This window comes from Rhagoletis zephyria, unplaced genomic scaffold, assembly GCF_001687245.7.
Source record: "Rhagoletis zephyria isolate East Lansing unplaced genomic scaffold, Rhagoletis_zephyria_1.1 Rzeph_scaffold_00852, whole genome shotgun sequence".
In the NCBI taxonomy this organism is placed as follows: domain Eukaryota; kingdom Metazoa; phylum Arthropoda; class Insecta; order Diptera; family Tephritidae; genus Rhagoletis; species Rhagoletis zephyria.
Window position 1 is genome coordinate 33,646 of NW_016157936.1, and position 25,638 is coordinate 59,283.

The 25,638-nt window shown below is 35.9% G+C and overlaps 1 protein-coding gene across 1 annotated transcript in view; it reads right to left on the bottom strand.

Annotated features, from left to right (window-relative positions):
- Positions 1–219: 219 nt before the first annotated feature.
- C3G (C3G guanyl-nucleotide exchange factor) overlaps positions 220–25,638 on the bottom strand; it is a 46,359-nt gene continuing 20,940 nt past the window's right edge. The window contains exons 11-20 of the mRNA XM_017614559.1: positions 14,658–14,763; positions 14,330–14,582; positions 13,677–13,865; positions 13,436–13,604; positions 12,742–12,910; positions 12,558–12,672; positions 12,105–12,502; positions 11,895–12,020; positions 2,179–2,310; positions 220–2,101 (exon numbers count right to left, since the gene is read on the bottom strand). Of these exons, the coding sequence (XP_017470048.1) occupies positions 1,969–2,101; positions 2,179–2,310; positions 11,895–12,020; positions 12,105–12,502; positions 12,558–12,672; positions 12,742–12,910; positions 13,436–13,604; positions 13,677–13,865; positions 14,330–14,582; positions 14,658–14,763 (1,790 nt within the window). The 3' untranslated portion in view covers positions 220–1,968. The remainder of the gene's footprint in view (positions 2,102–2,178; positions 2,311–11,894; positions 12,021–12,104; positions 12,503–12,557; positions 12,673–12,741; positions 12,911–13,435; positions 13,605–13,676; positions 13,866–14,329; positions 14,583–14,657; positions 14,764–25,638) is intronic.

Sequence of the window (25,638 nt, forward strand, 5' to 3'; positions counted from 1 at the left end):
GTATGAGGCCTATGTTGGACAAAAGGGGGAGTATAAAGGACTCCGAATGGAGGAAATTAGTCTATGGTTACAGTTACAGAAGATATGGAATAAATTAACCGGCGAAGGCTTGGGTGCCACTTGCGCTTTTCTCTCAAAGTGTTTACCGCTGGCAAACCCAAATTAATGCTAAAATTTAAAAACCAATTAATAAAATTAAAGTAAAATCTGTGGAAAATTAATAATAAAATACTTTTTTTGGCAAAAATCTATAAAGTACCCTTTTATTAAAAAAAAATCCTGGGTAACAGTTATTCCTCGCCACCCTGTAATCCCTTCGTCTTGTAAAATGTGTATCTGGCTTTTTTTTCAACGCGCATTAGCACCTCCACCCAAATGCTGCACAGCAGAGAGCACCCGATGCTGGGTAATCGCAACAGCATGACACTGCAAAAATCAAGGGATAACTCTTCATAAACTCTTGGATAACCGAAGATATAAGGACATCCATAATATCCTTGCCATAAAGTTGAACTATCGGTTCATAAAGCGGTAAAAAAATAAATATATTTTATATTTCTATGAATAAGGCCATAACAGTACGAAAAGTCTCTCAGCCAACTTTAGAAGGCTCTCGACAGATACGCCCATTTCACTGGTTGCGCTAAAAATGCAAATTCCACAATTACAACACTTATAAAAGATAAACGCAGCAATTCAAGAAAATAAATAGAAGTTACAACTTTCATAAAACCTAAGTTAACTTTTAAAGTTCTTTCGTTTTGGATCGCTAAGCGCTTGCCTTTACATCTCCATTATACAGAGTTTCGACGGTTCACATATTAATCGTTGATTTGTTGTAGTTTTATAAGAATAAAAATTTAATTAGATTGCTTGTTTTATGGAGCACCATATTGTTGTAGACTGGACATTGCAGTTGAGATATAAATAAAATTGGTACGGTGCACAAAAATATGAATACATACGTAAAATTTCGTTGTTTTTGTCGGTGCATTTTGGTTTGGTTTCTTGTTGCTCCATCGATTGATTTTCTATTGATCTGATACATATACATATATTGTTTGCTAATTTATGGGTCGATTATCGATAGCAACCGAACTTCATTTGCGTTGCCAGTTGCCGAAACGATATAACAGATGGCAACTGGCAACTCTCAACTAGCAACTGCAGTTGCTACAAAGTGTTTATACAGGCAACTACATTTTTGTTATTACTGTGAAAATTGAAAAGTATACTTTAAATGTGAACACAAAAAATAATAAAAGAAAAATCTTGAAAGCATTAACTTTTGCTCAGTGCAGGCGGTAGCTGGCGGAAGTTGGAATTATCCTTTAAATGCCGCCTGATTGAGCCCGAGTTCATGCACTTCTTTCCCTTTTAAACAAATAGTTGTACTGAACTTAGCATTATTGCTGACTTTTTTAAACTCTTTATTTTAATAATTTAATTTTACTAGCACAGCTTGTTACAACCACTTGCCGGTTGTCGATCTGTCAAATTTCTATTATCGATTACTCTACAGAACCTGGCGATAGTTGACAATCGTAATACAACTTTTCTTTCTAGTTGCATTACTATCCGTAATCGACCCATTAATCGTTTCTATTTTTTACTTCGCTAATATATGTATGATTTTAAACATTACTACTTCCAATTTTCCAATTTGTTCGCAATGGATTATGCGCTTTAAATGAGTGCAGAATGATGATTATCACTATTTGATTAAGAATGCAAGTATGGACTATAATTGTGCTTTGAAATATTTAATTACTTTTCAATAGCTGTGCATTGCTTTCGTTTGCTGCTTTTATCATCTTATTAAATGCTATACTCCAGGCTTGAATATATTGTTGTAATCTTAGTTTTTTTTTTGGCTTTTGCAGGTTTCCTCTCAAATTCTTTGCTAACGTTCAATTGAGTATTCCGTCAGGATATGTGGGATATTGATGTGTAGTTATTTCGCACATTTTACGCTTGCACAGGTCGTCTTCCACGCGGTTTTATGCTTTCTGATATTTGCCACATCTCTTCCTCTCCCAATTCATACTCAAAGTTATCAAAGAACCGTATAATGCGTTCGTTCCGCTTAAAATTGTACTCACTGTGAATTAGAAAGGTTTTTATTAATGAATCAAATTGAGCTTGTTGGCTAAATAAATGTAAATTTTCGTTACAAACCATTTTTTGAAACGTTTCATATTCTCTATAAGATTGTATTGCTGCCAACGTTTTGAGAAGTTAACTACGCCTTCTTTTAAATAGTCTGGGTTTCCAACGTGAACAAACGTTAAGTCCTGCAACACCAGTCCACTGAAATTATATTGTTTGAATTATACAGTAAAACTCATACTATATGTAAATGTTTTTAATGGAAATTAAGTTATTATATTTTTTTAAATATTGATTCTAGCCTAAGATGAACAACGTTTGATGATTCTCAAAGAATATTACTTATACACACTAGATTACTTTTTATTCTTTGCTTTATTTAAAACAATTTCAGGTGATGCACTCTTCAGTTTTATTTTCTTTACCCTTAAGAACAGACCAGGCAGCCAAGGATGGACAACGAGAACAAGAACATCCACGAACACAATGGAGGGACCGAGTCTGCACACGGAATGAACAACAGCGCCACTTCGCGAAGGAGAGAGTTTTTTGTCGCGGCCCTAACAGACTAACGTCAGGCCTTCGGAGCAAAGGTTTTTTCATCGCTCCGCAATAGCTCCACTCCGGTTTTTCATTTGGCTCCGAGCTCAGCTCCCGCTCCCAGCAAAGAACTTTTTTTATTTATTTATTTACTGACATATCGAGCCTTAACCGCCAACAAACGTAGACGACATTTTTTGAAATTTTATTTTTAAGCAGAAATGCAGGAAAAAAGTCGCTTACGTTTTTTTTTGCGGTCAGAGCTCGATAAGTTTATTTATTTATATTTAATAAATTTCATTTGAAAGAAGGTCCGACCCAGGATTAAATAATTAAAGGTTTGCTCATTACCGGGGAACGGATTTTATGTAAATTGCCTTTTTTTCTGCTAAAGAGATAGAGTATATTCGATTAAGAATGTCCACGATTTAGCTTTCCCTGATTCCATATATACACATTTGATGTTGCGTTTTTTAAGATATTTGCCTTTTTTGCCTTTTTTAAGATATTTGCCTTTTCTACCTTTAAAAAAAGTGATTATAGCATTTACAATTTTTTTTTTTAAGATTAAAAAATATACACATGCCCATGTGGCTTATAGAAGCGCAGAGACCTCTTGCCAAATTGGTGTTGGAAAAATTCAAAGCCGTTTTCTCAGCTAACGAAGGCCGACCCATGATTCAATAATAGAAAGGTTTTGTAATAAAACAGTCTTCTCGCTCCCACACATAAAATCGGCTCCTTTACTTGTGCAGAATGTTGCTCACTCTACAGTTTTTAGTTATATTAGTACTAAAACCAAGAATTCTTCATACTAAATATTCGTTGGCGTCGCCTTCGTTTTGTGTACTTTTCTAGAACAAGTGTAGAATAGCGACCGTTTAGCTATAAAATAACCAAAATGCCGATTGATAGAACTTTTTACGCTGATTTCAACGATACCAAAGGTAAAAAATAAGAAGATATAAGAGGTTTATTTGTATTTTTTATTATTACTATCATGTAAAATATGTAATATCGAATTAAATATAATAACTTGTACTTTCTAAATAATATAAATTTCTTTACCATTAATTATGCAGTTTTTTCAAAAAAGGTTATTTCATGAAAAAATTACATTTGTTCGTTTTTTAGTGGTTTTGGTTTAAAAATACAAAAAGTTATAAATTATGTACATCATCTGAAGAACAAATTAATTACCTTTATGGTGTCGTCATTAGTTTTTTAATCGGTTATAAAGTTCATAAGATATTAATATTTAAAATATCTAAAAACCGAACTTTAACCTTCTAGAACCTCTTCATTTTTTACTTGCGCCAAATCATTTTGGCATGGTTGAAATGAGCATAAAAAGTTCTATTGATCTGCATTTTTCGTTTTTGCATAGCTGAACGGTCGGTATTCTAGATTTGTTCCCGGAAATGACGAATAACTTAAATCAAAATTGCATATTTTTATGTATTGATTAGTATTTCAATTAAAACACCAAATATATTGCAAATTCGCATAGAATTAATAATACACATTTTACATCTAATTGTATACTTTGCGTACTTTTTGTAGTACCATTCTACTACCGTTTTCGCGAAATGCGATCACATTCTTCCCCTTTCTCCTACTTCCAAAATACAAATCTNAGTTGGGCGAACGTTCCAAAAGCTGCTATTCAATCGCTTGTTTTGTATGGAAAAAGGTTTCACAAGCAAATGGATTTTAACAACTTATAATTTTCGTGAGAAAAAATTAAAAATATTTGACATTTCCGAGACCAAATAATTTGAAAATAAATCAAATCAGCTGCTCTACTGATACTACCTGTTCAATGTACCTTTGGTCCGACCTACATATGTATATCAAAAACCACATATGTATGTAAATAAAAGTTTCAAAGCTTGCACAAAATTATCAAAAATTTATCAAACTTAAAAAAATGTCCATCAAAATTTAAATTTTTTAATAACATTTCTTAAGGTACTGGCCCAATGCAGGCTTGCTTTGCTTGCTTCGCCCTCAGAACTGTCAAAAGTCATTTGGAATATACTAAAACGTATGAGGGGTGGCCGAATAGGAGCTTTGCTTCGCTTGCTTTAAGCGCCTCAAAGTTTCAAATAGGCAAATGTTTTATTTGAAAGAGTTTTGTAAGCTGTTGACAAAAAGGTATGGCCCCTATTGCGAGTGTCGACTGGCAGTAGAATAGAAATTTGTCGANGAATAGGAGCTTTGCTTCGCTTGCTTTAAGCGCCTCAAAGTTTCAAATAGGCAAATGTTTTATTTGAAAGAGTTTTGTAAGCTGTTGACAAAAAGGTATGGCCCCTATTGCGAGTGTCGACTGGCAGTAGAATAGAAATTTGTCGATCGAGTCGATCATCTTTTATTTTGCTATTGTGTAACTTGATCGATAAAAATTTGTACTATTGTGAATGGTTGACAGAATTGTAAACAGCTGTTTGTTTGTTTACATTTGTTTCTTGAGTGTTTTATTTACATCATTTTTAAAATAATTGCTTTTATTATAAAATTTAAAAAATGGACACAGTTGAAATATGGTTTAGTGATGAGGAAGATGATGCGGAAGCTAATAGATTAGTAGAGTTAGCTAAAGCAAGGAGGGAATTGCGAGATTCGTCGGATCCCTTGGACTTGGAAGGTGTATGTACATGTGTGAGTTTTATGAATAGAAGTTGCGTTCCCGATGCTTCACAGTTTTTAGGCTTTACATGATTTGCAGGAAAAGCTGTTTTCCTCATTAATAAACTTTATGGAAGTTTAAGAAATACGGTACGGTTAAGTTTTTTGTACAATGATGTTGGGTTTTTGTGTCCAAACGCGTGACCCGAGTTTAAAAACTTTAACATAACAACATAACAAGTGTATTGAAAGAATTCAACTTTAATTTAAAATAAAGATTTCAAATTTCCGAGCACTAGTCAATTAATAAATTATGCAGTTTTTTTGTATAAACTTTTGATGTTGGTTCTGCGCAAAAACACTGTGGATGGCGTAGCCGGAGTTATATGCACAAGAAATATTGTATATGTATCTTTTCCAATAGAAGCGGAGCTTCCTACCGTACTCTTTCCGGAAATTCCTTTGCCTATGTCCTCACTCTCCTGCATCAGTACGACCAACCGCGCAAGTTGCCTTTTGTTGCTTATAATTTTTGATCTGTAATTCAGACACATACATGCATATGTATGTATTTTGTATGTATGTATGTATTTTTTACAACTTCCAGTTCAATTGACTTACTTTTTATCCATTATAGTACCACTTTCTTATGTAAATTTTATAAACGCAAACTCCAACGACTAAAAAACAGCAATAGAAGGATGAGCGATTAAAAAGTATTCACAGTCGCTAATTGAGCGACTAAGCGACACTCGCAATAGCATCGATAATCGCTTAATAGTCGTTTATCTACTGCCAGTCGACATTCGCAATAGGGGTGAAATTCTTTGTGGACAGTATTATTGAGATTAACAGTAATATACAAGACATTGGGGATGACTCAATCCAGCCGGCAANCCCGTTCTAAATAAATTCAAACTGCTGCACACTTTTATGTAGAAATTTTACGTAATTAAAAAAGAATATATGTATAATGTATGTAATCCAAAGTTTAATACAAATGATTCTATGTTTCCATATCTATATTTAACATGTCGCTGGCTTAAAGTGAAAAATTGCTAAGTCCAATTTTACAAATTTTACAAGAACTTTGAATACAACATTTTGCATGTTTAAAGCAAAGCAAAACTCCATACGAATCAGAAGGGTTCGATCTTTGTTAAAAGATTTCGTATTATTTTGACCTTTGCGGATATTCGAGGTCTCTTTGGACTTAGAAAATTTGAATTTCATTGAATATAAACGAGAAAAAATAAAACAAGTACCTTAATCCTTAATTGCTCTTGCTCCCTATATAAAAATACGAGGTTTCATAAAATGCAGACTCAGCAGCTTTTCACACAAAGCTAGCGATATTTATGATGTCAAACTACTGGTCAGTCGTCTCTTGAAAAATCGATATTTTTTAGTTTGTTGTTTTTAATAAATGTACATATATTTATATGGGCAAATCTAAAAAATAGGTACTCTTTAAAAAAAAAAAATTAGTTTTTAAATTTGTGAGCACAGCTATGTTTTATATATCATATTATTCGTATTCTCTTAATAAATCGATTAATAGAAGTGTAATTCATTTTTATCAAGTGCTTCAAAAGTTAGACGAGGAATAAACATGAAGTAGAAAACAAAAGAATAAGCTGGGTTGAAATAACGCTGTTCCAGTTGTAAACTTTGAGGAAAGATTTTGAAAGTTGAACTCACTTAATTGGGATGTTCTAAATTCAATGGCATGCCCTGTTTTACCAGATTGGCTCCGGTTTTTAAGATAACGCTACTTGAAAATTTGATTAAATTTTAACTATTTTATAAATAACTCCCTGTTTTAAATTATAATTATTCCTTAAAATTATCGAAATAGGTTAACATTAACATATAGCTCCAATACAACTGATTACTCAGATATGTGTTTTTGCGCAATAACTCTAACTTCATATCTGAATAATAAATTGTATGCGTTCTATATATTAAATTGAACCTATACTAAATTTTAACCTGTTTAATTGAAGGAGTTATAACGCAAAACAACGTCTCTGATCAATCAGTTGTATGGGAGCTATATGTTTTAGTGAACCGATTTCGAAGGTTTTATGAAATAGTTAAGGTAATATTAAAAAATATCTTCAAAACCCAGGGACTTTTATTATAAAATAGTTAAAATTTAAGCAAAGTTTCAAGTACCGCTATCTCGAAAAGTGGAGCCAATAGGCTAAAACTTAGGACGCCATTGAATTCAGAAGGCTACAATTAAGTAAGAGCAACTATCAGAACATTTGTCGAAAAAAAGTTGCTTTGATACCACTCTCGAAATATTCTGACTAAAAGAAGGAGCATCATTAAAAGTAGTAAATCAGGGTTTTTACACACCTCTAGACACACATTTTTTGAAGCATTTTACAGGTATATGTAATTTTATAAGGACTAGTAGTTATAGAAAGATTTAGATCGTTTCGACGTATTTTCCAAATGTGCCTTTAATTAAAGTGTTTTTGGAATAAAAATTACGCTCAAGATCGCAGAATATTTTATCTTTAAAAGTTGGTTTATTCTGAAAGCACAGCTCTTGCTCAGGTATCAAATTATTCGTAATTGTTTGTAGTATACAATACATACTTAAAAAGTTCTTAAACTTAAATGCTTCAAAAACTATACGCGAAAACCGAAAATTGTGAAATGTGGAATAACACATTGCCATTTCGTTATTTTTTAATGCACAAATTTCATACCTACTACATATGTGTATAAGTACTAATTGCACATAAATTTCAAATAAGTATGTGGTGTGCTTCAAAAGTTATGACATAATTAATTTTTCACATCTTAAAAATTACATAAAAAATTCACTTGTTTTCATTATTATTTTTTATTTAAACACCTATAATTCAAAAGTTATGCAGCAAATTGATCCAAATTTTTTTTGAGGCTTCAAGTATACGTCAATGAATTATATCCAAAAGCAACCAGCTTGATATAGTTTCCAACAGTGAAAATAAAGCTAAACAACACCAGGGTTACCTGTCTTTTAGATTTGCCCATATGTGTATGTATAATTATTACCATTCCTTTGAATTGCAAAAATTAATTCGCATTAATTTAAAAATAAATCTGAAAAGATTGTTTTGTATTTCTTTTTTTTTTAATTTTGTAGAATTTTGTGGAAAAATTATTCTTAGTGTGAGGGAACATACCAGGGATTGGCAAAGGGTGCTGTTTTTGTGACTTTAAGCCTACTCACGTTAAAAACGGAGGATGAACGAACACCACCGCAAAGCGTGCTGTCTTGCAAATACAGCCACCACAAGTGAACGATGCTTATAACAGCTCATACTGATATTGACTTCGGCAAATCTGTACCCCGAATGATCGTGCACGAAACCAGCAACCGCCGAAAGCATGAGAGCTTATGTGAAAGACTGGCGAAGGCAAGATGCCGCAGTTAGCTAACTTGATTTGTTGCAGAAGTCAAACCGCCGCCTTTGGTTTGTTGCTGAAGGCGCGTTTGACGTGTTGCCGAAGTGATGATACTGTAGTTCAAAAACATTCAAAGACAATTGCTTGTTTGAAATGAAGCATTGATATGTACATACACACATACGTACGTATGCACATTCCTCACAACTAGCCAGCAGTGAGCAATGCAATTGAATGGTAGACGCGCTATAAATACATACATACATGCATACGAGACGATAAATTACCCTTTACCACATTCGTCGTCATTTCAGCAACAAGTCAGATGATTTTCAGCAACAAGTCAAATGGCTTTCAGCAACAAGTCAGATGATTTTCAGCAACAAGTCAAACGACTTCTGCAACAAATGATGACTCTCATGTTTTCGGAGCCGTTCAACTGCCACGTTTGCTGGTTTCGTGCACGATCATTCAGAGTACAGATTTGCCGAAGTCAATATCAGTATGAGCAGTTATAAGCATCGTTCACTTGTGGTGGCTGTATTTGCAAGACAGCACGCAATGCGCTCGTGTTCAGTCATCCTCTAATTTCGTTTAGGTATCGATACTACTAAGCCAACGCCGCTGCTCAGTCATACAAAGCAGCGGTATTGAATGAGTATGAACAGTTGACGATCAACCAAAGCCAATCCCTGGAACAGACCTTGACTTTTTAACTACACAGCTGATTGCTTTGACAGCGTTCCAAGCTGCCATTTGGCCAAAGGGGTTTTTGAAGTATATCAAAGCAAATTAAAGTAAGCAAGGCCTGCAAAGCAAGCCTGCTTTGGGCCAGCGCCTTCAGAAAGTTTTGCATAGTAAGGTGTAAGTTTTAAGACGCTTAAAATTACCCTTAATTATTTTGAGTTTTCTTTATCCAAGGTGTTGAGCATTTTCTTTCATAAAACGCAGGAACGAAATTTATATTTATCTGGGAGCAAAAGCGTAACACCATTTTGAGACCTACGCCTTTATGACGTAATTACGGTCCGGATATTGTAGCCGTCTAAAGAACTACTTATCCAGGCTCTACCGTATGTGGCGATACCCACATGACGTTGCTGGCAACATACAAGGCAAATAACCGACCGGTTCTAAACTATGCAGCATCAGTTTGATCGCCGGCGACTAGTTGGATGCAGTGGACGAAGCTACAGACTTGTAAGAACGCCGCACTCCGAACAAGAACAGGGTGCTTTCTGATGTCGCCTGAGCACCACCTACACCGTGAGGTTTCAGTGAGGTGAGCTGTTTCTAGTAGGGTGCCATAGAAGTGAACATCCCAACAGACGTTTGCTAGAGGAGGAGCCTCCGCGTCAGGGGGCACCTAGTCGTATACAACAGTGATTCCCAAAGTGGTCCACGTGGACCCCAGGGGTCCACGGAAGACTCGACGGGGGTCCACGGTGACGTAATCAAAATATGGGGGTCCATGAGTTGTAAATGGGGGTCCATGTGTTTTCATACATGGGGAAGCCTTAAAGGCCACCTGCAGACTAAAAAGAACCTGACCCTGGTCAATGCAAGTCTTGATTAAAAAATGATGGTGAACATAACGAGGTTGTTTTACTCTGGGTGCCAGGTCACTCTGGAGTACCTGGTTATGAGACATCTGATCAATTGGCCAGAGTTGGCTCAGACCAGGCATTCCTCGGCCCGCAACCGGTTTTAGCACTCCCACCTTCGACAATCGAAGCCACCATCAGAAACTGAGTGAATACTTCGCTCAGAAATGACTGAGAGGCATCGAGGGGATGCAGGTGGACAAAACTCATGTTGCCTTCAATCTCACAAGGTCTATCTAATTTTTTGCTCTCACTGAGCAGACGACACTGCAGACAACTTGCTGGAATGCTGACTGGTCACTTCACGTGGCACAAACACCTGATTGTGATAGGCGTAAATGACAAGTCCATTTGCCCATCTTGCCTTGAAGAAGATGAGACGGTGGAACACTTTTTGTGCTTCTTGCTTGCTTGGTTATTTGTCATCGATTTTTTTTTTAACTCGTTCTTTTCTCTATTGTCAGTTTCTGAAAAGTTTGGCGTAAAAAGCCAAGCCGTTTTGACGTTTTAAGTTTTGTGTATTAAAAACGTGAAAAAAACATTTTTCGACTCATTTTAAAACTCGGAGCGATAAAAATAAAAAAGGTGCCATTAACAAAAGTAAACTATTTTACATATACTCCACGTGCAAAGTCATGAGTGAGCCGAACATTTGATGAGTTTGTGGTGAATATAACGCTAGCGCCCGCAGTGCTCTTAAAAAAATATAACTCTTCCGAGCGAGAGAGTATTTTGATGTATTTCCGAGCTCTATTTTTTAAAACCTACAATAGTTTTTGAATTCAGCCACAATGCAAATTTACATTGTTAGATCTAATTTTTACATTTAATTTTTTTACGGGTTTTGGGAATATTTAGAAATGTATCAGCAGGGGGTCCACCGAGACCAGTAAATTTATGAAAGGGGTCTACGAGAAAAAAAAAGTTCTGGAACCTCTGGTATACAAGGAGGCGGTCCAGACTTACATAGACCAACCACTGGACCCGAGGACGTACCGACAAGCGATCAACGACGTTCATAGGGAGTCGGTCATCGCCTATCACGACTCCTGGCCTATGAATGCCGTGATCGGAGCCCAATCATTACCTCTATCAGTGACGGAGTGCCAAGAGAGATCCGCTTACCCTGGCTCAATTACGGTCTAGATACTGGATCCACCTCAACAGCTACCTATCCAGACTCGACCCCAATATCCCCAATGAGTGCCGGTCATGTGGAGACTCCCCGTAAGACACCAACCATCTCTTCACATGCCAGCTCAGTCCTACTCAGCTGACACCACTTTCCTTTTGGTCCGACCCTATTGAAACAGCCCGCTTTTTGGGCCTACCGTTAGTTGAGCATGACGACAATGATTGAAGGATGAACCGAAATAGGCGGGCTTAGTAGTGCCGTTACTACAAATAACACAACCACCCTAGGACACCAACCATCTCTCACATGTCAGCTCAAACCCACTCAGCTAAGAAGCCTCTCCCTCTGATCCACCCGTTGAAAAAGCTCGTTTCCTAGGCCTGCCGCTGGTGGAGCTAGTCGAGACAACTATTGATGGACGAACCTACCGGGGGCTTACTAGTGCCGCTACAACAACAAATACAACTTACATATACGGAATGCATGGTGGACTTGTTGCAGCCAACGTTGTTCGATACGCACGAAAACTAGAACTGGAGTCAATCAGTAAACAATATTCTTTTATATCTTGAGTAATAGTTTTATGCCACTCCAATCTGGAAAAGATGAAGAAGAAATGCATAAAGAAAAGTGCAAAAAATTGTTTGGCAGTTACATTTTTTTTTTAACTTATTACTAACCTTCTAATAGGCGCTGAATCGAGCGCTGACAGTAATGCCAAATATGAATTGTAATTATTCATCTTTCGCAAATGCTTCATAATTTTTATGAATTTAATTACATACTTTTCGCGTTCTTTGGCATCACTTAAAGTAAGAATTTTCGAACGAGCCCAAAATGACATATTATTAAAATGTTCTGTAAACTTGTTTAAATTGGGCGACTTCTCTTCACTCTGCTCTTTTGCAAAGAGCAATACTTCGGGTATTTCAATTTTCTGAAATAGATCAGCATCCAACAATGTCATTTGCTCGGCAATTTCTACTGATTTGAGATCGAGCAGACTGGGTTGATTAGTGACTGTGATATGCATATCGGATTTGGGAGGTGGTAAACGTTGTTCTCTGAACAATGTCACCTGAGATTGATTGTATTGTTAGACGCGAATACGCAAAGTGAATATAAGCACCTACCTTCTCAACAAATATGCTACGCAATGTTTTGGCCAAGTATAATTGTCCGGCGCATACCAATTGGTAATTGAATTCTACTATGAGCGATAGTAGTTGATCTGTAAGATCCATGCACCTATAATGTATTTATTTAAAAAAAGTGATTAATTATATCTATTATTTTAAATATTTTGGCGTTTCTTACGTTAGCCCATCCACTACTCTCATTAAAAGAGAAAACGTCTCCCTGGCGACCCTTTGCTTCTGGTCATTTTGGAAACAAAAGAATATCGTATACCGATGCGTTAGCTTTTCGATTACATCGATCGGCTGTATAAAGGTGCGGAACGTAGTGATGAAGGCGTCGATGAAAGCTGTAACAGCGTATACAATAATTTTTTAATACTTGTATATTAATCCTTTATAAAAATTCTCATAACTGTTACAATAGTGCATATGTATGTACAGAACCAATATTTGTCTTTTAGATTAAGGGGTAACACCATACTAGGTCATTAAATATTGTTAAATCTTAAATTGAGCCTTCATAAGCACGGGTACTGAATAAAATAAACGTCAAGAGAAAATTGACACTTGAGATTCAATTGCGTATATTTAAGAACCATGCGGCTCGATCGTTTTCTTTGGTTAAATATAGAGCCCCTTGTCCAAAGAAGCAAAAAAAAAAACTTTTTTTCCTTGATGCTTCTATTACGTACGTGACTTTGGAAATGCCCATATGCGTTTTTCTAGAATCGGGGTTATTTCCGTTTTTTGTCAACATTTTGAATCTTCGAAAATTACACATAAATGCATATTTTGAAAATTTCAGTATAGTGGTGTCACCCCTAAGTAATTTTCCAGCGATTTATTTCTTTTTGTTTAAAATACCTACTCACCATTATCGTTTTGTACGCGACTCGCATGCACGATCAATGCATCCACGTAGCCGCCTTTCACTTCGGGTCCGTCTTCGTCTTTTCTCTTCAGCACCAAATATTTGGTAACATCGATTTCTTCCAGCATTTGCGGCAGCTCCTCTTGCGACAGCGTCTGCAGTTCATCACACTATTGCCCACAGGTAAAAAAATATACATATATTAAAATATTTTTCCATTGTTATTAAAAACACTTCCAAACCTTATGATCACCATAGCTATTATTTTCTAACAATTGATCTTCTCCAGCGCTCTCAGCTCTACTACCGGATGTACCCTCATGTGTATCTGCGCGACGCAGGGGTGAATGCCTTCGACCCATATGGCTGCTACAATTTTCATTAGGCAACTGATGGAAGTGGCGTAGTGACGCTTGCTCTTCCTCGGTAAGATCGCCAAGTTCTTCGCAAACGGTTGACATCATTTCACTGCCTTGGGTGGCGGACAACACGCGTCCTGGCCGACCATTCTCAGCATCTGCACCAGCGCTTAAATGCGTGGGTTTCGGACTAGGCGGTGGAGTTGTTATTATGGTGGGCGGTGTGACGCTCGACTTGCGTTGCTGTTTATAGTTCTTTGGTGGAAGTGCGGGCGGTGTTTCCTGCTCCGTCGGTGGCGATAGATCCTTTGGTAGTGGGACAATGCTGGGGATTAAATTAAATTACAAATTAGGAGCATTTATCACAGAGAAGAGTACATTATTAAACAAATTTACTAACTTCATTGTTTGGCTGTGTGAGATTTTCCCCGTCAAATCGTACATATGCATTGTATGGCGCCCAAGTGGTCGATTAGGTCCCTGACAAAGCTCCATGTACGCCCAAACTGCAGATAACGAAAAGAAANCTCGGTAAGATCGCCAAGTTCTTCGCAAACGGTTGACATCATTTCACTGCCTTGGGTGGCGGACAACACGCGTCCTGGCCGACCATTCTCAGCATCTGCACCAGCGCTTAAATGCGTGGGTTTCGGACTAGGCGGTGGAGTTGTTATTATGGTGGGCGGTGTGACGCTCGACTTGCGTTGCTGTTTATAGTTCTTTGGTGGAAGTGCGGGCGGTGTTTCCTGCTCCGTCGGTGGCGATAGATCCTTTGGTAGTGGGACAATGCTGGGGATTAAAATAAATTACAAATTAGGAGCATTTATCACAGAGAAGAGTACATTATTAAACAAATTTACTAACTTCATTGTTTGGCTGTGTGAGATGTTCCCCGTCAAATCGTACATATGCATTGTATGGCGCCCAAGTGGTCGATTAGGTCCCTGACAAAGCTCCATGTACGCCCAAACTGCAGATAACGAAAAGAAAGCCGTTAATTATTTTGAAATTATGTCATATAGAGGTCCATATTTATACAGTGAGAAATGGAAGCTATAGCACTAGATGAACCATCAACACTCAGTAGGTTAAACAAGAAGTTATCAAGCGTCAAAAGGATAAGAAATGGATTGTGTGGGTATACATATTTTGAAGATGCACAGATGTAGGCATATACTACACATGGATGACATAAAACGAGGTCCTTTATTTAAGAAACGTTACTTTGAAGTTAGAATTTTGAGAATCATATAAACGTTAAAATTGAAAGCTTGAGCTCGAATTTTAAAGTGGAGTTTTTAATTAAGCGATGAGATTTCAAAGCATGTGGTAATTTAATTAACGAGTAAGCGAATCAATCACATGCGATAGGTCATAAATACAAACATCCATAAAGAATGCGCGCAATGAAAACAAATAGCGAACAAATAAACAGCTCAAACAGATAGTAAGGAAGTAAACAAACGTAATTGGAGTAAATTTTTAAACAAATTTGGGCTAATGTTGACACCACATAGTGCCGTTTATTTTAGTAGTATTTTATACATAATATGTATTACAAATGTATGTAAATAAGTATGTTGGTTTTTCGAATATCAAATAAAACGAGCTTTTTATCCTTGAAACAACTTTTCGCCAAGTTTATTTATATGCCACATAAAGTTCTCATTAAGACAAAAAACATCCTTCTTTAACTGAGGAGTTATACTATATATCTATTTATGCATATGATTTTTAAAGAGAAACTAAACTAGAGGTTTTAATTTTGTGTAGACATGTATAGTTAGGGTTATCATAAAAAATATTTGACGGCCGCTGTGGCTGAGTGGTTAGAGGTGCGTAAGCCCACTCCACAGGACCTGGATTTGACCCCTGGTCAGAGCAGCGATGGCCTCTCGGCAGCCAATTTCCGCCAAGAAGCAGCTTCACATTAAATTCATTTGCCGATCGGAAGCGGCATAAAACTGTAGGTCACTCCAATTGTGTAACGACATCAAGAGAAATATCACACAATACTATTATATTATCTGATAAAAGAGTAGCAAAGGTTTTCTGATTTATGATTTTGAATTTTAAAAATATATCTACCATATCACAAATCTGGCAAAATGTCAAGAAAATTTAATTAAGATTCCATCCGCTGTGGCATAGATTTTTGCACTTTAGGCTTAGTGTACATATCGACCCCTACTTGCGATTTTATCGTAAGTGACAAAAGGTAAATTTTACAGGAACACAGTGTAAAAATTTATTTGGATTTAAAAGGACAATAACATTATTGAATGCTAGCTTTCTAATAGGGCTATTAATTTATTGCATTCTAAAGGTAAAATGGCGCTTACGATAAATTTCCTGAACATGCTGAGAGGAAGGTTATCGAAGAATTGGCGCTTGCGATAGGTTTTTTTGTTGTATAATCTGGACATTTATAAACGTAGGAGTGCGGTTACTTTAAGGATTATTTGAAAAAAACTGCATTTTAAGTAAATTAAATATAGACACTCAAACTTTCCTCGTAGATGTAGTGTTAAAGCTCATTCAATGCTCTAATAAACTAAACCGATCACATTGGCGCTACAACTATTTTAAATTTTTTGAGGGTTTTTTTAAAATAACGAGAAAAAAGTAAAATTCAATCCTTTACCAGAATAAGTTCAGTGCCAAAATTTTCTTATTAAGGAGATTTTCAACAGAATTCGGCAGAGCTTAACACAGAATAAAATAAAATTATTCGCTTCTTCGGAATAATCGCTTTAATAGTATTGAATGTATGAACAGTTAGCTTGGAGTGAAAAAATTACGTTTTATACCAAAAAGAGTTACCAACTTAACATGATTTCGTTTAAGACATCANCGCAAAAGGCTTTGACTTTTAGTATTCGCTTCTTCGGAATAATCGCTTTAATAGTATTGAATGTATGAACAGTTAGCTTGGAGTGAAAAAATTTATACCAAAAAGAGTTACCAACTTAACATGATTTCGTTTAAGACATCATTGTTTACAAAACAAAATATCAAATTAAATGAACAAAACTTATTGTATAAATTGAAATTCAAAATGTCAATTCCATTAACACCCCTATATTCTGCAACTCTTTCGTATTCGGATTTTGCTACGAATCGTAGAAGTAGTATGCTGCAATCCGAATCGTACTTTCGAACTTTCGAAATTCGTAACAATGGAATGCCTAAAAACGAACGCGTAAGCTTTTTTGCGTAATTTTGTACGAAAACAGTTCTGTGTCGGAGGCGAAATAAAAGATGTAAATCGATGTGTGTTTGCAAGAAATATTGGTGGTGTTCATTTAAACAGATAAATTTGCCTTTCGCATATACGTATATTTTTATCCTCTGCATTATATAAACGAGCAAAACAAAATCTTTGTTGTCCCTTATCGAGAAACTTGGGTCCGGTTAAGTTATTTGTACAACGATTTTCGGTTGTTGTACCAAACGCATAACCCGAATCCAAAAACTTTAACATACACGTGCAATCAAAGGATTCACATTTTATTTAAGATAAATGTTTCAAATTTCCTACCATTAGCTTATTAATAAACTCGGTTTGCACTATGCACTTTTTTGCAAATTTCGATGTGGGTTCTGCGCAAAAATACTATGGACGGCGTAGCCGGAGTGATATGCACAAGAAATGTTGTATACCTTTGACATGCGGAAGCCCCTCTTCCCCGCAACACAGAGAGGAGAATTCTACTTAGTAAGGGTTATAATTCAGCGCGGCAGAAGCAAGCGCAACAGGTGGTGGACCTAACAAGTGCATGTTTTCAATGGCTTGGAAGAAGCTGTTTGCATTGCATTAACTGGATTGAGAACCAGAGCTTCAGGCATAGGAGGAGTTCTAGCTTGTGGTTCAACAATTCAACCAGAAGCTGACATATGTAGATGCGCCCATGATTACTATGCCCGACAGCTCCGCATACCTTTGTGAATCCATTGCCATAGCGCCCTCTTACTCTGCTGCTATAATTGCAGATGCATCAGAACCCATAATTTTCCTCAAAATATGTAAAATTAACCAATTTTATAATAAACAAACACATGATGAGTGTTTTTTATTTCTTTTCCACTTTGTTTTCTCTCATTCAGCTATCTTCGAAAAACAACTGATAGCTGGCAACGCTGCACATGCTTCCGCAAGGGTTGCAGCTACGCTACGAATTACGAAAATTCGGGTTCTAGAATAAGGGGGTACGTCACACAAATATTTATGACGATTCTTGTCCAAAGCTTTCGTAAATATGTCCGCAACCTGTTCATCGGTGTCACATGCTCTAACTTGAATTGACCATCCTGGAATTTCTCTCTGATGAAATGGTATTGAACGTCAATGTGCTTGGTCCTCTTATGGAAAGCTGGATTCTTATTCAACCGGATTGCGCTCTGATTGTCCATGTAAAACGTTGTAAACAAATTCGATTCACACAGTAAATCAGTAAGCAAACCCTTCAACCACACCAGTTCTTTAATTGCTTGGCATGCTGCCACGTATTCTGATTCGGTCGATGATGTCCAGATCGATTATTGCCTGACTGATGCCCAACTGATAACACCTGAACCAATGTGAAAAACATAACCACTCGTCCAACGCCTCGTTTCACTGTCTCCCGCATAGTCAGCATCGCTATAACCAATCAGATTTAGTTGATCATCACTTTTGTAAAGGATACCCAAATCCGTTGTTCCTTTTATGTATTTGAAAATGCGCTTCACAGCGTTGACATGTGCTGAGCTTGGTCGCTCTACATATCGGCTGTCAACCCCAACCGCTTAGCTTATATCTAGCCGTGTACCTATCGTCAAATAAATCAGACTTCCAACCGCTTCACGATATGGATATGCTGCATTATGCTCATCATTCACAAAGTAAGGGTCAAAACATTGTGGAGCGGCGAGCAAAGCGAAGAGTTAGCATCGAGCAAAGCTTCAATTAGAAATGTGTATGCACGCTTGGCTCTTCACTATGCACTTTCCCATTGAAACATATGCGTTTGAAATCGCCGCATTGCTCGATGCTCATTGCTCGCCGCTCCACTATGTTCTTAACCCAGATTTTGATTTCTGTCTATGGGAGTTGAAACAGCCTTACATTCAGTCATATTGAAACGACTCAACACTTTCTTATCATAGGCTTGTTGATGAATGCGCAGTGATCTATCTTGACGTTGAATCACTTTTGACTCGAAATTTGTTTGTAAATATGAAATAATACAATTGATTTCATTTTCATTGTTGGTTGCCATCAATCCGTCATAAACGTATATTGCGATAATCGTAAATATGCCTTTGACACGAATCTGATTCATTTTGCTTGAAATCAAACTTGCGAATGAATGATGTAAATTTTTCGTTCCAACATCTCGATGCTTGTTTCAGACCGTATAAACTTTTAATCAATTTGCACACGCGTCCACTTCCATCATCATACCCAATCGGTTGTTTCATAAAAATATCTTCTCTCAACTCACCATATAAAAATGCAGTTTTGATGTCGAATTGTTTGAGCTGTATTTTATTCATTGCTATTAACGATAATATTGTACGTATCGATGCGAACTTTGCCACCGGGCTAAACGTTTCTTCATAATCCACACCATACTGTTGTGTGAATCCACGAATTACCAGGCGTGATTTATATCGCTCAATCGAACCATCGGTATTCTCTTTGATTTTAAACACCCAGCGATTATACCTTTTGACCCTCAGGTGGATCAACCAATTCTCATGTGCAGTTTTTAATCAGTGAATGAAACTCGTCGTCCAATGCGCACTTCCACTGTTGTGCATTTGTTGAATTCATCACTTCTGCGCATGTTTTCGGCTCAACAGCAGTTGCTAAGTAACCAGTTTCAATTAACCGACTCGGGCAGTTCACATGTTGTCGCAGAACGTAAATTCGTCAATTCCTTTTTGAACGAAGAGAGGTCTCACATGGCGCCGGTTTTTCATTTCCTCAAAATTCAAACCACCCTGCACCGTTAAAAAAAAAGTCGTGATCTGATGACCTTCACATAAAAGATCTGGTGACCATAAGTAAAAAGTAATATTTTATTTATAAAAATTAACTCAAACTAATTTTTTCGGTGTATTATGGGTTTATTCGAAAGAACATATATTCCGATTAGTTATGGAACCCGATTTCGTCATGTGACTGTCTTCGCAGTAGCGCATCCTGTTAACCCAGTTCTCCAAAACCTTGGTGACGGTTTCTGGCTTTATCGCAAGAAATGCCCGACATACGCTTTAAGGGCCTGAATCGTTAATAGATTGTTCGCATTATATCGGCCCTTCACGGCATNTATATTCCGATTAGTTATGGAACCCGATTTCGTCATGTGACTGTCTTCGCAGTAGCGCATCCTGTTAACCCAGTTCTCCAAAACCTTGGTGACGGTTTCTGGCTTTATCGCAAGAAATGCCCGACATACGCTTTAAGGGCCTGAATCGTTAATAGATTGTTCGCATTATATCGGCCCTTCACGGCATGGCACAAAAAAGTCTAAGGGCGTGAAATCGCGGCTCCGAGGGGAATAGTTTATATTCAATAGACAGCTGATAACACAATTACCGAAGTTTATCGCTCAAAATAAAAATCGAATAGATGGCAACCCTAACAAAAAAGATTTTCAAACTAAAGTTTTATTAAAACTCTTTCTTTTGCCACACATATTTTAATACTTCAGTAAAATTGTGTAAAAGAATCAGGCTTTTCAAACAGGTGGAAACCCTCTGCGAAGCATTTTCAAACTGAAATCTTTTCAAGCTCTTTCGTCTGATAATTTGATACATAATTCAATTACCTGAAGAATTAAATTGAATTAAATTTTGTATCATCTGGCAACTCTCCTAAACAGTTCAGATATAAATGCTTCTCAAACCCATGAACGAATAAATCATCTCTTTTAGTAATTTATTTAACTTAATAATTCATTTAAATTTAAAGTTTTCAACAGCTAGCAACTATCTTCAAACCATCAAACAAAAAAAAAGAAGTGGAGAAAAAAGTGTTTTTCTTGCACATGGAGAAGTAGATCGACCAGCCTACAACAATACCAACAAAATTTTAATGTTTAAACTGAAGATTTCATAGTACTCTTTCGTTTAACACCCATAATTTAATACTGCATATAACATGGTTTTAACTAAATTCGGCTTTTAAAGCAGGTGGCAACCCTTTTCAAAACATTTTTAAATTACTATCTTTTGAAACCCCTTTAGTCTGGACACCTGTGGGGGGACATTTTTCAAGTACCTATGTGATTTCCCTCTTTAAAATTTAATTTGATTTTTGAAACAGGGGAAACATGCCCACAGTTAAGTTGAGAAGCAAAGCTTTTAAAACCATTGTGACTGATACCTATGGCAACTCTTTTCAAAAAGTAAAACCTCATTGCACATGTGCAACCAAAGCTTTTAATTTGACGTCTCATTTTTGATAATCGAGCGTAGGATGGGGATGTGATGGTATTGATTTATAAATAATCTCAACTTGATTTTTTAAAAGGTGTCCATTCATTTCGGAAAAGTAAAAGCCTACTGCACATCTACATCAAGCCCTTTAATTTTATACCTCATTTTTGAAAATCAAAGGAATGGTTCAGATCTGATGACCTGGACAAAAAGTCCTTGCGCGTATTATATACATATATAGATATAGTTAAACTCCACTTTTTAAACAGGTGGCAGCCCTTTTGAAAAGTAGTTTCGTGCTAAGATATTCTTAAATGTTCTTCGTCTAACATTGCGATATATATTTTAATTAATTGATGAATTAAGTTGAATTATATTAATTAAACATGTGGCAACTCGGCTAAATATAGTACAGAAATAAAGATTTTCAACCCCCATTCGATGGATGCCCATATTTTAATAATTCGTTTAACTTATTTAATAATTTGAATTTAATTTTTAAACAGGTGGCAACCCTTTTCCAACGCCTCAAAATATTTTGTGTTGTTCAAACTAAAGTCTTCTTAATATTCTTTCGTTTGACATCATTATTTTGACATTTCATATAACGTGTGGATAAGTTAATTAAATTCGACAATGCAAGAAAGTGGCAACCCTCTTCAAAATATTTTAATATGGCTACCTTCTGCAGCCTCTTTGGTTACGCACCCATATGTTGAAACATATTTCTCCTAATTAATTTTATTAATTCAAATTGAATTTAATTTTTTAAAGAGGTGGCAACCCTCCTTAAGCTAAGTTGAGAAACAATTATTTCTTAAAACCCTTTCCACTGATACCCATGTTGTAATTATTGATTTTTTTAGATAACTTGAAAGTAAGTTTTTAAAAGGTGGCAGCTCTTTTACGTTATTGCATATCTGCAGTTCAAGAGTTTTAATTTGACACCTTATTTTGTAAAATCAAACGAACGGTGCTGTTATGACGGCATTGCTTATTAAATAGTTTATATTCAATTGTTCTACAGGTGGCAACTCTGTTCGAAAAATAAAACCAGTTTGCACATCTATGGGCCAATAACTTTAATTTGACACCCCATTTTTGAAAATCGAGCGAACGGAGCAGATCTTTTATGCGGAACAAAAAATGCCTTCGCGTATTATACACATATATAGATTTGAACTTAATTTTTTAAAAGGTGCCAATTTTTTCGAAAAAGTTAAGCCTTATTTCAGCCAGAGCCCTTTGATAGAAGTCAAAGCTGGAGGGAAACCAAGCTTTATATACCCAGCACACGTATTAAATGTTGTTTTTTCAGTTTTCTGTAGTTTACATGATAATGAGGGGTGCTCAGTTGGATTTAATGAAATAATTTACCCAAGTTTGGTATAAATCTACAATAATCTTTTTTCTCGTTAAGAGATAGTTGGAAGAATTAAGTTGGAGTACATCAGAGCACTTAACGTCGAAGTTTTCGTATTTCTGAAATTCATTGTTATATAGGAAGTGGGCGCAATTGTAGCGCAGCTTTCAAAAATGTTCGACACATTGCCTTTTAATAGCAATAACTGTGATAATTGTACTGAGCTTGGAAGAAATCTATAAATCGGTAAAAGTGATACACATTCAAATGTTGTAGTCATAAGTGGGCGGTGCCACACCCATTTTTTTAAAAATCAAGTTCTACATTCAGACTTTCTGTAAATTACCATTCTATGGAAGGCGTGCGTTGGTATTGTAGCATTGTAAATGTAGTACTTTAGCACTTAGCTCTTCTTGTTAATAAAATAAAAGATCAAAACTGTATGTACAAAGAATAATAACACAGGTTTACAAAAAATGCAAAGTTTCTGTATATTGAACCAAACCTTTATATTCCTATTCATTGAATAAACGTGAAAATGTAATAAAAGTTGACCTTGAGATGACCTTGGCATGGTGTCCAGATGACAACAAAATGACAATAAATGTTTCCCTATTTGGCCCTCAAATGATCTCGAACCTGACATTATGGAGGTAAATGGACCTCGTATACGGGTTCAGCGAGTCGAAAAACCCATGTATATGAATTTCAGGTATATTTAATGAATTTTTCCTCACTTGACCTTCAAATGACCTCGAACCTCTCGTGATGGAGGCTAACAGCGCGTCGAATAACATAGGAATATAGAGGTTTGGTTCGATATGCAGCAAACTATTTTTTTGTAAACTGTGTAATTATTTATTAGACTTCAAAAGAAACGTATGTACATACATATATTTATTCACCAATAGATTATCTATGTTCGTATGGAATAGTAGCTTAAGTCGAGAAGCGGGCTTTAGTATAATGCGGCATTCCCTTTATCCTTTGAACGACAAGGAATTTTTTTATGAGAATATTGTTTTGCTAGCATCGGAACTATTTCTTGCACTTTTATTTGCCAAAAGTTCTTCAACGGCTCGGCGCCAGAGAGTCATTCGCAATCGTATGCTGCGATTATCGTTAATTTCTTCAAGTATCGATGATCGGATTTAAACCAAATTAGTAACGGACCTCCTGTGAGGTAATTAATATCTTTCAATACAAAAAAAAGAATTACAGAAATCGGTTAACGTATTCCAAAGTTATGCGGTAACATACATAAAAAAATATATATATATATATTAGGGCGGGTCAATTTTTTTTTCGACATCGTTCCTAGCAGATTCGGATTCTACATAAAATTCTAAGAAAAAAACCCCTTCAGACCATAGCTCTAAAATCAATTTCGAGCCTGCGCAATTTTAAAAGAAATTATTTTTAATTAATACTAAGTCCATAATCAGATTAATATTTACTAAAGTGTTAGGAATGTTTTTTTTTTTTTAATAAAGAATTGTGCTCGGGAGTTTTGTGATATGAAAAATTCATTTCTGATATCTATTTTTTATTTAAAGAACCGCAAGATGGCGCTTCAAAGCAAATCTACTTTATATTTGTGGAAGTATGTATGTATGTATGTACCAGGTTGCAGCCTGAACGGATGTATAGAATCGAATAAAATTTTGCCAAAGTATTGCCATGACTCCTGGACCTATAATAGGGTAAAAAAATTGAAACTCGCCAAGGGGGGGAGGGGATGAGGGATACCTCCCATAGTGAAAATTTTTAATCAGCTCTAACTTCGGAATTATAGTCACATGAACTCGAAATTTGAAATGCACATATACCTATGTTAGGTGCTTATGGAAAGATATATGTATATAAATGAGTTTGTAAAAAGGGGCGTGGCACATCTTATAGATGTGGAATCTTTTATCAGCTATAACAGCAGGCAGTATTAGTGATCTCATTGTATTGGATTTTGAAGAGTTGTTATTATTGATCAAAGTTAAATTCAAATAAATTATAGATGATATGAAGTTCACCGGGTCATCTTCTAGTCTTTAATATATACTCAGTTAATATACGGATTAATATTTACTAAAGTTTTTCCTTTTTGGTTGTTGTTGTTTCCGACAGGGTGGGTGTATGATGTATTATGGAACGAATTTCCGTCATCCCTTGTCAAATTTGGTTTGGAGACAAACCGGTTTCGGCGTTGTGCCATCTTCAGTGTCATTTTTCGTTCTGAACGGCAGAATAGTTATTTTTTTCTTATTGTAATAAAAAAATAACGTTCGTAACACTTTAGTAAATGATGTATTATGGAACGAATTTCCGTCATCCCGGCAGAACGAAAAATGACACTGAAGATGGCACAACGCCGAAACCGGTTTGTCTCCAAACCAAATTTGACAAGGGATGACGGAAATTCGTTCCATAATACATCATTTACGAAAGTGTTACGAACGTTATTTTTTTATTACAATAAGAAAAAAATAACTATAATTTAAAGGAATGGCACACAATGGCTAGAGTCGTCGCATGTGTGTATTCTTTCATATATATATATATGGGCCGTTCTTACGGTTAATATATTTTTCATCCACTCACTTATTCCTTACCGAAAATTTTAAGTAAAAATTTAACAAGTTTTAACCGCTGATACAGTACAGGTAGCAGTTTAAAATGGGTAACTGGGTAAACTTTATAAAGAAAACATATTCTCTGGCTAAATTAATAAGCCTGCCCGGATAACATAAAATCCCAAGCTTGATAAACATTTGGTGTTATAAAAGTTTTATAAAGCTCTACTTGTAATTAGGAAAAATGCCGAAAAAAATTATAAAATTGATTGATTGACTGTTAAAAATAGAGAGTGAGTTATGGCTATGACAATAGAAACTAGAAAAAAGATACCTCGTGTTGAAAGCAAAAAGGATCTAAAACCAAAAAAAAATATAAATTCATTGTTAATCATAAAAAAAAGTATGATTCGAAAAATAATTTGAAATATTGTAAATTTTTTTTTGGTTTTTTAAAGTTAAGGGTAAATAAACCCTTAAACTTACA